At 43.8% G+C, this 14,129-nt stretch overlaps 1 protein-coding gene and 1 long non-coding RNA gene across 3 annotated transcripts in view; one reads left to right on the plus strand and one right to left on the minus strand.

Annotated features, from left to right (window-relative positions):
- Positions 1-304: 304 nt before the first annotated feature.
- LOC130296759 (keratin, type I cytoskeletal 15-like) overlaps positions 305-14,129 on the plus strand; it is a 17,970-nt gene continuing 4,145 nt past the window's right edge. Inside the window, exons 1-5 of one of the 2 annotated variants that reach the window (XM_056548655.1) lie at positions 305-472; positions 11,028-11,110; positions 11,226-11,382; positions 11,933-12,094; positions 12,528-12,653. In XM_056548655.1, coding sequence (XP_056404630.1) covers positions 461-472; positions 11,028-11,110; positions 11,226-11,382; positions 11,933-12,094; positions 12,528-12,653 — 540 coding nt within the window. In that variant the 5' untranslated portion in view covers positions 305-460. Of the gene's footprint in view, positions 473-9,571; positions 10,551-11,027; positions 11,111-11,225; positions 11,383-11,932; positions 12,095-12,527; positions 12,654-14,129 lie in introns of those variants that run through there. The other variant, XM_056548654.1, reaches the window with a different exon arrangement.
- LOC130296762 (uncharacterized) overlaps positions 10,410-14,129 on the minus strand; it is a 4,213-nt gene continuing 493 nt past the window's right edge. Inside the window, exons 2-3 of the long non-coding RNA XR_008849280.1 lie at positions 11,221-11,361; positions 10,410-10,524 (exon numbers count right to left, since the gene is read on the minus strand). This is a non-coding gene — a long non-coding RNA (uncharacterized LOC130296762). The remainder of the gene's footprint in view (positions 10,525-11,220; positions 11,362-14,129) is intronic.

The raw sequence follows: 14,129 nt of genomic DNA on the forward strand, positions 1-14,129 counted from the left end.
TGTAGTATACAGCAGCTGATAAGTACTGAAAGGATTAAGATTTTTAATCATAAATAATAATAATAAAAACAAATTTATTTTTCTGGTACCAGTTGATAAAAAAAATAAAAATAAAATACCCCTTTAAATACAGGCCAACAGCATTATGTAGGTGGTGTACCTAAAGTTAACCATGCTTGGCACAGATTGACTTTACGATTGTGCTTTCTGAGATATTGAGACATTTCCATCCTGTTAAAATGGGATGCGGACATATCCGTGCACAGAAAATGGGCCTCAATTACTTTAATGGTCTGAACATAGTGTGCGCCCCCTATAAGCCAGATCAGGAACTTAAGCCATGAAAGAGAAACGGGAGGAGGAAGCCCGGAGGTGAAACAGTGACTGTGACCTGGCGGCAGTGATTGCTATGACAGGCCGTAAGCTGACAAGTGCCAACCCACAATGTGACAATCAATAAATGGTGCGTGAGGTAAATGTTATAGTGTAAGGCTGACATGCATCCCTGCCAGCACAATGCTGCTGAGGACAGTCACGACCACAAGGCTACCTTTCATTGTGAACACAAAAATAGAAGAGCTTATTAAAAAAAAACATTTAAAGGGGTTCTACCGTGCTGACAACTTATCCCCACATCCGCTCCGGGTCTGATGACGGGGCCAGTGATCGTGACGTCACAGTTCCGCCCGGTGTGACGTCATGCTCCGCCCCTCAATGCAAGTCTATGGCAGGGGGCGAGACAGCCGTCTCGCCCCCTGCCATAGACTTACATTGAGGGGATGGAGTGTGACGTCACATGGGGCGGAGCCATGACATCATGATACTCCGGCCCCGTGATCGGCAGTCATCAGACCCGGAGCGATGTTCACTCCGGGGCCTGATGAGAGCGGGGTGCTGCGTGCGAGATCGCGGGGGTCCCCAGCGGCAGGACCCCGCGCGATCAGGCAACTTATCCCCTCTCCTTTAGATAGGGGATAAGTTGTCAGCACGGTAGTACCCCTTTAAAACACATAAATGACACATAAATGACATATTGGCATGGGCTTTGTGGCATGGGCTTTGCCTCCCCCCCTACAGTACCAATAATGTTTCTGTGGTTACAAGTCTGACTATATAAATCACATGTTATCTCTTTCTCTTAAAGGGGTACTCCACCCCTAGATATCTTATCCCCTATCCAAAGGATAGGGGATAAGAGTCCCCAGCGGCTGTGGGATTCCAGACATCCGGTGCACGTAGCTAACTTTGCTCAGTGCCGGATGACTGGCGATGCGGGGCGGAGGCTAATGACATTGTCAAGGATGGCTGCTGGTTAGGCCTTAAACTGTGAGTGACTGCCGCTGTATACTGCTGAGTGTCAACACAAGAAATAAACACCAGACAAGATGTTGGTATAAAACTCCTCAGCATACTGGCTAGGGAACTGTCCCAAGGAGTTCTGTTTATTATACGGAAATACATTGGTTTTTACATTTGACAAAAAGGGGAGGTTAGTCATCACATCATCATGTTATTTTTTGATTGGTTATTTGAATATTGCGTCTGTATATATTAGCATATTAAGCATTGGTTTCTTACCTGGCAATAGTTCACTTATGCTGCCCTCTCACTCTTCTACTGGAAAATTCCGGATGTCTCTGCCCTTTTACACAGTCTATATCTCTTCAAATATTTTGTCTTCCAACTTTCAGCCTCTTCTTATCTTGCTTCTTTTGGCCTCGTTCCAAGGTCCTCATAACAAGCTGATATGTCTCATAAGGAAAATAATGTTTTTCTGCAGAATATTACCATATATCTCTTTTTAATATATATGTATATTGATCAGTAATCAAAATCATAATGGTCATCCTTATCAATGGCATGGCCACGCCTCCTCAATGCAAATCTATCGGAGGGGGCGTGACTGCCGTCCCATAGACTTGCATTGAGGGGGCGTGGCCATGATGTCACGAGCAGGGCACGGCCGTGATGTCGCGAACCTCCAGAGCTGTACCCAATGCTCTAGGGCAGTGATGGCGAAACTATGGCACATGTTCCACAGGTGGCACGCCAAGCCCCCTCTGTGGGCACGCGGCCATAGTTCGCCATGGATGCCTTTTGATGCATGCGATTATATAGTGGGTCGCACAATGAAGGGGCCGGCCGGGCAGCTCGGGAGCAGACAATTAGACATGCGAGCAGAGCTGGGCTCCGGTGGTAAGTTAGCTCCCTGCAGCGTGGCCTGGTCCCTTCACTGTGCAGCCGACTGTGACTGTCTCTCCTCCCAGCAGTGCGCAGCACTGGGAGGTGAATTAACCCCACCATGGATGGACGCCGTTAATAAATTGCGCAGCCTTTCAGCGGCATATGAAGAGAGCTCAAGAGCTGAGCTCTCTTTATGCTGTCTGATGCCGGACATCACCGATCCGAGTGATGTCCGGCATTAACACTTTAGACGCAGTGATCAAAGCTGATCGTGGCGTCTAAAATGCCGAAGTGACTGCCGGTAGCTCAGTGGAGCAGATCGGGACACTGGCGGCATAATGCTGCCGGGTCCCGATCAGCTTAGAGGACAGGCAGAGGTTACCTACCTGCCTCCGTCCTGTCCCATTGGTGCTCCAATAATGCTGATAGCCTCTGCAGGCTGTAGTAATGGAGCGCCGATAACACTAATCAGTGATGTGCCTATGGCACAACAGTGATCAGTGTCTGCAATCACTAGATTGCAGTGCAGGTAGTAGAACAGTCCCCATGGCAGTTTTTTTCCTAAGAGAGTGCCTCCAGCTGTTGCAAAACTACAACTCCCAGCATGCCCAGACAGCCTTTGGCTGTCCGGGCATGCTGGGACCTGTAGTATTGCAACAACTGGAGACACACCGTTTGGAAAACTCTGCCCTATGGGGACAAAAAAAATTTGTAAAAATAAATATGTAAAAAGAAAATGTTAAATAATGTTTAAAGCTCCCCCCACCCCCAATAAAAGGTTAAATCGCCCCTCTTTTTCCCCATTTTTATGTAAAATAATGTTACCAAAAATAAACAAACATATGTGGAATCGCTGCATGTGTAAATGTCCGAACTATTAAAGGAAAACTGTCCATTAACCAGCGGTACTGGCTTGTAGTGTGGGGGACACTGATGAGTTTGAGCCTTTCTGTGCCCGGATCCGCTGTGCCGTTCTGCTGTAATCTTCTATTTTTGCTATATGCAAATGAGATGCAAAAGATGTTAATTAGTTATGGCAACTGTATGAGTTGTTTTTTTCTAAACTTAAAGGGGTATTCCAGGAAAAAACTTTTTTATATATATATATATCAACTGGCTCCAGAAAGTTAAATAGATTTGTAAATTACTTCTATTAAAAAATCTTGATCCTTTCAGTACTTATGAGCCTCTGAAGTTAAGGTTGTTCTTTTCTGTCTAAGTTTAGAGGGCGTTTCCCGAGACACGTGTCATCAGAGATCACTTAGACAGAAAAGAACAACCTTAACTTCAGAGAGCCCTTAGACAAAAGAGAACAACCTTAACTTCAGAAGCTCATAAATACTGAAAGGATTAAGATTTTTTAATAGAAGTAATTTACAAATCTGTTTAACTTTCTGAAGCCAGTTGATATATATATATGAAAAAGTTTTTCCTGGAATACCCCTTTAAACCTCAGTATTCTGATTTAATTGCTGCGCTGGCACTTTGAGGGAAAAAAAAAGTTGACGTGCATTACGGTTTGGGCACTCGGGCTCAAAAAGGTTCGCCATCACTGCTCTAGGGGTTTCTTCTGAAACAGGATGCGTTTCGGCCCTTAGCCTTCCTTCGGAAGGCTAAGGGCCGAAACGCGTCCTGTTTCAGAAGGATTTATAATAGATTACTACTTGTGCTTGAACCTCTGGTGAGTGCTGCGACTCCTTTTCTACTATATACCTTTCTTATCTTGCCAACTTTTTTATAGTTTCATGCCAAAGAAGTGCACAAGTACTTATTCCTTTTATATGTTATTGTATACAGTATAAACCTACAGTATTCAAGTTATATTGTCCTCCCACTGTACATGAACGGACATGAAAGGAAACCCTCTAAGCAATAATTACAGAAATATTTCTGTGGGTTCACGTTCCATATAATTTGGCCTTCTAGACGACCCCCAAACTTCCCTAAGGGAACCGGGCTTGCTGTCCCCAGGCTGCTTATACTATTCCGGCAGGTGAAAGTAGATAGATAGGCCCTGCAAGCCTTTGGGAATGAGAGAAATTAAAGGAAAGCTGAAAGAAGATATAGACTGACTGCAGGGTATGAACTTACATTCTTACTGTACAAGGTTGGACTTGATGTACAGCTTAACTATTTTCGTGCCGCACCGGTCACCGGTCTTCATCATCCATAATATGTGAAAGATCCCTTCTAAAGTTTAAAGGGGTACTCTGGTGGAAAACTTTTATTTTTTAAATCAACTGGTGCCAGAAAGTTAAACAGATTTGTAAATTACTTCTATAAAAAAAAAAAAAAAAAAAAATCTTAATCCTTCCAGTACTTATTAGCTGCTGAATACTACAGAGGAAATTATTTTCTTTTTGGAACACAGTGCTCTCTGCTGACATCACGAGCACAGTGCTCTCCGCTGACAACTCTGTCCATTTTAGGGACTGTCCAGAGCAGCATATGTTTGCTATGGGGATTTTCTCCTACTTTGGACAGTTCCTGAAATGGACAGAGATGTCAGCAGAGAGCACTGTGGTCCTGATGTCAGCAGAGAGCTCTGTGTTCCAAAAAGAAAATCATTTCCTCTGTAGTATTCAGCAGCTAATAAGTACTGGAAGGATTAAGATTTTTTTTTTAATAGAAGTCATTTACAAATCTGTTTAACTTTCTGGCACCAGTTGATTTAAAAAATAAAACAGATTTGTAAATTACTTCTATTAAAAAAAAAAAAAAAATCTTAATCCTTCCAGTACTTATTAGCTGCTGAATACTACAGAGGAAATTCTTTTCTTTTTGGAACACAGAGTTCTCTGCTGACATCCCGAGCACAGTGCTCTCTGCTGACATCTCTGTCCATTTTAAGAACTGTCCAGAGTAGAAGAAAATCCCCATAGCAAACATATGCTGCTCTGGACAGTTCCTAAAATGGACAGAGATGTCAGCAGAGAGCACTGTGCTCGTGATGTCAGCAGAGAGCACTGTGTTCCAAAAAGAAAATAATTTCCTCTGTAGTATTCAGCAGCTAATAAATACTGGAAGGATTAAGATTTTTTTTAATATAAGTAATTTACAGATCTGTTTAACTTTCTGGCACCAGTTGATAAAAAATAAATAAATAAAGGTTTCCACCGGAGTACCCCTATAATGATGAGATTCTGCTGCTGGATCGTGGATACTTGTTATCTCCTGAGGAACTACAATATGAATGCTAAGTTTCCTCTAGAGTTTTTCCAATGGCTTCAATTGGTTGCTATCGGTCTTGAGATCAGAGAGTCCATCCTGCAGTATTTTTTGGGTTCCATCTCGCGGTTAAACATAACTGCATGTCCCCTGACATTACACACAAAAAAAATGATAGAATTCAGTAACTTTTGCTGAAAATTGTGGGCCAGTTACATCAGACCCTTAAAGGGGTACTCGGCCCATAGACAGCTTATCCCCTATCCAAAGGATAGGGGAAAAGATGTCTTATCGCAGGGTTCCCACCACTGGGGACCCCCTTGATCTTGGTTGTGGCACCCCAGTCATCTGGTGCACACAGCAAACTTCGGGATGACTTGCGAAGTGGGGTGGAGGCTCGTGATGTCATGACCATGCCCCCTCAATGCAAGTCTATGGGAGGGGGTATGATGTCACAAGCCTCTGGCGCTGCACCCAATGCTCTAAATGAATACCGGATGCAGCAGAGAGATTGCGGGGGTCCACAGCAGTGGGATCCCTGTTATCAGACATTTTATCCCCTATCCTTTGGATAGGGGATAAGATATCTAGGGGTGGAGTACCCATTTAAAGGGGTTATCCAGGAATTGAAAAACATAGCCAATTTCTTTCCAAAACCGCTCCCCGTCTGTGTGAATGTATGGAGAGACCCATTGTTTTCACAAAGGATGGTCCAGCATGTTAAAGGGGTTATCCAGGAATCGAAAAACATAGCTATTGTTACGGCAGTAGAGTGGATCCACTGTACCTGAGTGGAGTCTAAGGAGCTACTGGTTTTCACCAGAGCCTGCCGCAAAGCGGGATGGACTTGCTGCGGCTGGCGGCTCGTCTAGTAAGGCAGCCGTGATGATGCAAGGCACAGAATGAATGAGACAACGTCGTAGTCAGAACAGGCAGGAGGTCAGGGCTGGCGGCACTATAACGAGGTCGGAAACACGTAGCAATCAGGTCAGAGGGCTGGCGGCACAGTAACATGGTCAGAAAAAGTAGCAAGCAGAACTGGTACACAGAGAGGCAGAACACAATATAATGACGCTTTCTCAAAAGCACAGAGGCACAAAGATCCGGCAAAGGTAAGGAGGAAGTGCGGCGTTAATAAGGTCGGGACCAGACAAGCACCAATTAATGGTGAGCTGGCCCTTAAACCGCAGAGAGCCAGCACGTGCGCACCCTAGGAGACGGATATGCATGCGCCGGCAGCAAGGAACAGTGGAGGAGACAACGACGCAGGGAGGCGAGTGACAAGCCCGCAACCGCATGCAGGCACATACCGCGATGCGAACTGCGCCCTGCCAGTACGGGAGGACAGAACAGAAGTGCGCTCGCAGCCAGCATGTCTGGGCGCTGCGCCACCTGTAACAGCGATTTATAAAATCTTTTACATTTTTTTTAATCTTTTGTTTAAAAACCTCTCCCTGTCTGTCTACAGGTTGCATATAGTTCTGCAGATCAGTTCTATTGAAGTGATTGGAGCCAAGTTGTAATACCATACCCAACCTGGAAACAGACAGGGTGCGGTTTTTAAGAAAAATATAATGTCTAGAGTGCAGCAGCCAATATCGCGGGGGTCCCCAGTGGTGGGACCCCTGCGATCTTGGCTGCAGCACCCTCGACATTATATTTTGTTTAAAAACCGCTCCCTGTCTGTCCCTTGTATAGGGGATAAGATGTTTTTCGGTGGAGTACCTTTTTAGCATACCCAAGCGCTTTTAATTTCTATTCACCCCATACACATGAACGTTCATCGGCTGGTCGTACATGAGTTTTGAATAGGAAGACACCTCTCATAGTGGCTTGTCTTCCCCCCAAAAAAGTCTCAGCCAGTAAAAATCGAACATGCCCGATTCTTTTTTATCCCAAACTCATTTTTAACTCATCTGCCATTGGAGAATCTGGAGGCCTCCATAAACATTAGCCAGGCCATATCGGTTGACTTTTCACTAACTTATATGGGAACCTTTACCAAATCGAGTATTATTTTTGAAGAATGTAAAAGAGAGTTGGAGTAAATATTGGTCAATGATCTGGCTCGGGGAATGGTGGAGGGGAGCAGATTTTCCTAGTAGCTTTATTGTGCAGAAGAAAACTGTATAGTACCGTATTTTTCGCCGTATAAGACGCACTTTTTCTTCCCCCAAACTGGGGGGGAAAAGTCGTGCGTCTTATACGGCGAATACACCCCTATCGCGGTGGTCCCTGCGGCCATCAACGGCCGGGACCCGCGGCTAATACAAGACATCACCGATCGCGGTGATGCCCTGTATTAACCCTTCAGACGTGGCGATCAAAGCTGACCTGAAGGGAAAGTGACACTAACCCGGCTGTTCAGTCGGGCTGTTCGGGACCGCCGCGATTTCATTGCGGCGGTCCCGAACAGCCCAACTGAATAGCCGGGTTAGTGCTTACAGGACACCGGGAGGGACCTTACCTGCCTCCTCGGTGTCTTCTCTGTTCAGGGATCCCCTGTATGGCCGGCGCTCTCCTTCCTCGTCATCACCTCGTCGCGTACGTGCGTCGGCGTGCTTAACGACGTGATGGCGGCGACGGAGATCGAGGATAACCGGCCGGCAGCAGAGACGTTCCGGAGCGACGGGGACACGGCGACAGCGATGGAGCGACATCCAGGGTAGCGGTGACGGGTCCGGAGCGGCGGGGACACGTGAGTATTACCTCCTATGCAGTGGACCTCCAGATGTTGCAAAACTACAACTCCCAGCATGTCTGGACAGCCAAAATACGGTAAGTTCTAAAAGAGATAGAATGTACAAAGGGGTGTTCCCTCTTATCCTACTCTCTGAGAAGACAGGAGTCAGGTTATGTGTTTCCTATGCATCTCACTAGAACATCTGGGCCATTGAGGGATAATTCTAACTGGAATCAAAAGGGAAGGATCATCACACTGACCCATATCTTTATTAAAGGGGTACTCCACCCCTAGACATCTTATCCCCTATCCAAAAGATAGGGGATAAGATGTCTGATCACGGGGATCCCACAGCTGGGACCCCCACAATCTCTGGGCAGCACTTGGTGTTCATTTAGAATGCTGGGTGCAGGCGGCGGAGATCGTGACGTCACGACTACACCCCTGGTGACGTGACGCCACACCCCCTCAATGCAAGTCTATGGGAGGGGGCATGGTGGACACCACGCCCCCTCCCATAGACTTGCATTGAGGCGGCATGACGTGACGCCAAGAGAGGTGTGGCCGTGTTGTCACCACCCACTGCCGCATGCACCCAGCGTTAGGAACAAAACATTCCAAACACTGGGGCAGCGGAGTACCCCTTTAAACTCCCGTTTTTTTTTGTTTTTTTTTATATTGCCTCTATTGGTACACCTTAAATATAACATGACCAATCTGCACCTTCACCAACTGTCTGTCCCTATGGGAGCAAATGGAGAGTGACAGGGGGTCAAGGGGGACCTCCTCCATATTACGTGGGGTTACGAACCTGTAGATAGTCATGGGGGGGGGAGGGGGAGGGGTTGGGGCAATTGATTGGGCACCTGACCATTTAAGAAGGGTTTGCAGGGAGGTCAGTTTGTTTTGGAGTTGTCATGGGGCGTTGTGGAGGTTTGTTGGCAAGTGAAAGGGTGAAGATAGTATATTTCAGGGTAATTCGGAGTAGGGTGAGGTAGTGGAGGAGCAGTGTTGCCAGCTGTTTAGGCTACAGCTGGAATGAGCGTGGTAGTTTGGGGTCCCAGGAGTTGTTAGTAGTAGCATGTACTCCCATGAGGGTGCCCTTGCGTTAGTTGGATCTGGCCAAGGGTAAGAGATTATTAGTGCAGGAGGTTATTGGTGAAATGAATATAGCTAAATGGTTTAGCTCCCCAGGGTCCTTTCTTGTCACATGTGATTATATGTTCATGTAAATCTGTAAATAGTGTTAATAAAGTTATTTATATATTTATTACATTTGTTTGAAATAAATGGGCCTAGTGGCCCATTTTCACCACAACATATTTCCTTGTATTCTATAGATAAAGGGAGGTGTGGGAGTTATGGCAGAGTTTACTCAAGGGGTTGTATATGTTTGTAAGGTGGGGACGTATCCAAAGTCCCTTCAAGTCATCCTTATTAACCTAATTGTCAATTGTGATGGCCCATAACTAGAGAACCTTGTGTGTACAAAGGACTCTACTACATCAATACGTCAAGAACATGAGAAGCCTAGGTTACTTACACTAAATTTAGTGATCATTTATATAACAGACCTTTATGTGGTCGGAAACTTATGCCTTAAAACGTTCCACCTGTGTTATCGAAAATACAAAATAAGAGCCGAAAACCTTTTGGATAGCTGTACATTTTAGAAAACTTTGGAGAATTCAGCTTATCTGTTCTCAAAATTTTTCTGAAACAAATCAGACAAGAAAAGCTGAAATGTGTTTATCCTGAGGCACAAAAGAAAGAATGTAAATGATCTTCTTACAACAAATCAGTTACTGACCAATAAGAAATAGACTTAAGACGTGGCCATGGTCCAAGGGGCGTGGAGCCAGCACAGACCCCTCGCTTGCCTTATAAATATCCTTCATGTACCAAGGTTTCTTGCACTCCTGACTTCAAGGAACAGAAGTGTAAGAACCTGCTTCACACTCCCTAAAAACCACTCATTGTCACCATGAGCTCCAGTTTCAGTCAAGCCAGCTTCTCCAGAGCGAGCGGCGGTGTCTCCTCCAGGCTGTCTGATGGGATCTACAGAGCAGCCAGTGTCCATGGTGGTGGATTTGGAGGATCTAGAATCTCCACTGCATCTAGCTTTGGAGGTGGTCTAGGCTCTGGATTTGGTGGTGGAGCAGGCTATGGCTCTGGATTTGGTGGTGGAGCAGGTTTTGGTGGTGGAGCAGGCTTTGGTGGTGGAGCAGGCTTTGGCTCTGGATTTGGTGGTGGAGCAGGCTTTGGTGCTGGTTCTGGCTCATCCTTCAGTGGTGGTGGAGGTGGAGATGGATTGTTTTCTGGAAATGAGAAGTATACCATGCAGAACTTGAATGACCGTCTTTCCAACTACCTGGATAAAGTACGATCCTTGGAAGCGGCAAATAATGATTTGGAGGCCAAGATCCGAGACTGGTATTCAAAGCAGGGGTCTGTGACAGTTCGTGAGCAGAGCTTTGCTGGCTTCTACACTGCAATTGATGAAATTCGTGACAAGGTATGGAAAACAATTCACAGTACATCTATCTATCTCATATCTATCTCATATCTATCTATCTATCGATCTATCTCATATCTATCTATCTATCGATCTATCTCATATCTATCTATCTCATATCTATCTCATATCTAACTATCTATCTATCTATCGATCTATCTCATATCTATCTATCTATCTATCTATCTATCTATCTCATATCTATCTATCTATCTATCTCATATCTATCTATCTCATATCTATCTATCTATCTCATATCTATCTATCTATCTCATATCTATCTATCTATCTATCTATCTATCTCATATCTATCTCATATCTATCTATCTATCTCATATCTATCTCATATCTAACTATCTCATATCTATCTATCTATCTATCTATCTATCTATCTATCTATCTGCTTCCTGACAGTGTAAGCTTATTAAAGAACATCATTTGTTTAAACTTTTTCTATGTTATGTGTTTTTCTGATAGATCTTCGTGGCAACGATCAACAACTCAAAAGTGATTTTGGAGATCGATAACGCCAGATTGGCTGCTGATGACTTCAGGCTTAAGTGAGCGAATGAATAAAGCATCATCTTCAGGCCAAAGCCTTAATACCAAAATAATTTGGTCTATTAGTGTATCTATATAGATAGTCATAGTAATAATAACTTCTTCATACTTTAGGTTTGAGAACGAACTTTCCCTGCGCCAGAGCGTGGAGAATGATATCAATGGACTTAAGCGCGTCTTGGATGAGCTTACAATGACAAGATCAGACCTGGAGCTCCAGATTGAAGGCCTTAAGGAGGAACTGATTTACCTGAAGAAGAACCACGAGGAGGTAAGTGAGGAGAGGAAAATATCAGGTGTGGGATTCCATTACATTTATCTGTTTCCATATTTCCCATTGACTTTCATGGAGAAAGAATACACATTAGTGGCCACTTTTCCATCTAATCTGCAGTTTGTCCTGCATATGTTAATGTCTATTTAGTGTGTATCAAAGACAATGCAACATGTATAAGCTTTTCATTGGATTTGTTGATAGCAAAGTTGCTATCATACCAATAACCTTTGCCTAACAGGGTGAACTGGGCCAACAAGACCAATTTACAATGTACATTTCCCATGTGTATTGTCCAACACCACTGAAGACATAATAGCCAAGAAGATCCATTTATACTCTCAGATGTACCTTCACTTAGGGAATCCGAAATACGTGACCAATGGCCACCATTGTGTTGATCCAGATAACATAAGACCACAATGACTAACAAGGTCACTTGATATACATACATACATACTATCTTTAGATACACGAAATACATTAACCATGGTCTTATGGTATTTTGTACTCTCATTTAAGGCTTTTATCCTTTTTGACTTTGCAGGAAATTAGCGAGAGCAAACAGCAAGCCGCTGGAACCGTCAATGTGGAGTTGGATGCCGCTCCTGGAATTGACCTCCTCAAGACTGTCAATGACCTCAGGGAACAGTATGAACATATTGCAGAGAAGAACAGAAGGGAGGCTGAAGCATTGTTCCTCAGTCAGGTAAGTCATCACGTATCAATGTTAAAATGTTACGTCTGACCGGAAGGTTTTTTCGGATCTTTTGTAACTTTATTCTTGGTTGCTAGTTCCTTGATTCTTAAGAATGTAAATGAAAGATTATAGCAGTCCTACAGCTACTACAGCCATTTGGGTGAATGTCTCTTATGAAACTGAGTAGTTCTCCATTTTGGAAAATCCCAAGTGGAGGACCTACTCTTTGACCTCTAAATGAACCAATAGGTGATACTGACAAGGGAAGCCCCATTAAGATGATCTTTTCTGCAAAATATCAGTTCAAGCATTCCCTGGATCATACAGCCAGATCCCAGAAAGGTTGAATCTGACCTTTACTCGAGACCTTTGTTCTTTAACCATCATTACTTGTGTTGCCTATATTAGTAGAAGTCACCTATATTGTCTTCTCCCGTTCTAGGTTGAAAGCTTGCAGAATGAGGTTGTCACCAGCACACAGCAAGTACATTCCAACAAAAGCGAGAGCACAGAAATAAGGCGCAGTCAACAAGCGCTTGAAATGGAACTTCAATCTCTGCTCAGCGCCGTAAGTATCTGAAGAAACTGTAATCGACATTACTTAAAGGGGTATTCCAGGCAAAAACTTTTTTTTTTATATATCAACTGGCTCCGGAAAGTTAAACAGATTTGTAAATTACTTCTATTAAACAATCTTAATCCTTCCAATAGTTATTAGCTTCTGAAGTTGAGTTGCTGTTTTCTGTCTAACTGCTTTCTGATGACTCACGTCCCGGGAGCTGTGCAGTTCCTATGGGGATATTCTCCCATCATGCACAGCTCCCGGGACGTGACATCATCATTGAGCAGTTAGACAGAAAACTTCAGAAGCTAATAACTATTGGAAGGATTAAGATTTTTTAATAGAAGAAATTTACAAATCTGTTTAACTTTCCGGAGCCAGTTGATATATATATAAAAAAAAAAGTTTTTGCCTGGAATACCCCTTTAATGTATTTTAATTCTCTTCTATGAACAGTATCACTCTTGCCATCAGGTTGCATCTGGTTTTGCAGCTCATTCCTATTCAAGTGAAGAAGTTTGGGCTGTGAAACCAGGTGGTAGTCTTGGTTAAAAAAAATAAAAATTATAATAATAATATATATATATATATATATATATATATATATATATATACAATGGCCTCAACATACAATAGTTTCAACATACAATGGTCTTCTCTGGACCATTGTAAGTTGAAACCAGACTCAACATACAATGTACAGACAGTCCAGATCTGTGAAACCTGTCAATGGCCGGAAGATCAGAATGGACATTTTACTGGTAAAACCCCTGTATTCCTGAAGTGTATGCACTGACTGATATCTGGTAGCGCCCCCTACAGCAGTGTTTCCCAACCCAGTCCTCAAGGCACACCAACATTCCGTTTTTTTTTTCAGTTACTCCATTGTAATAGAACAGGGAAAAATTTAAATCCTGGACTGTTGGTGTGCCTTGAGGACTGGGTTGGGAAACACTGCCCTACAGTACAGGGAGGTATTACATGTTCTGTACACTTTACCTGTACCAGGGTTACCTGCTCCTTTGGACACCAGTTGAGGGCGACTCCATGTTACTTTTTTAGGACATTGCCTAAAGAAGAAGATCCTGTCCTCAACATAGACCAGTGTTTCCCAAGCAGGGTGCCCCCAGCTGTTGCAAAACTACAACTCCCAGCGTGCCCGGACAGCCTTTGGCTGTCCGGGCATGCTGGGAGTTGTAGTTTTGCAACAGCTGGAGGCTCCCTGCTTGGGAAACACTGACAGTGATTTACAGCTCCCAGCAGATCTTTATTACTTTTATATGGAAGGATTTGCTTTATCTATATTAATTATCTACTTCTTTTTCTTTTCTTTTTCACTTTTTGCTATTTTTGGATGACATTTTGGTGCCTTTAGAACCAATTACCAGGTTTCCATAGAGTTCTGGTCTCAACACACAATGGTTTCAACATACAATGGCCGTTCTGGAACCAATTAATATTGTAACTTGAGGGACCACTGTA

The sequence above is a fragment of the Hyla sarda genome, chromosome 12 (genome assembly GCF_029499605.1).
Source record: "Hyla sarda isolate aHylSar1 chromosome 12, aHylSar1.hap1, whole genome shotgun sequence".
Lineage (NCBI taxonomy): Eukaryota > Metazoa > Chordata > Amphibia > Anura > Hylidae > Hyla > Hyla sarda.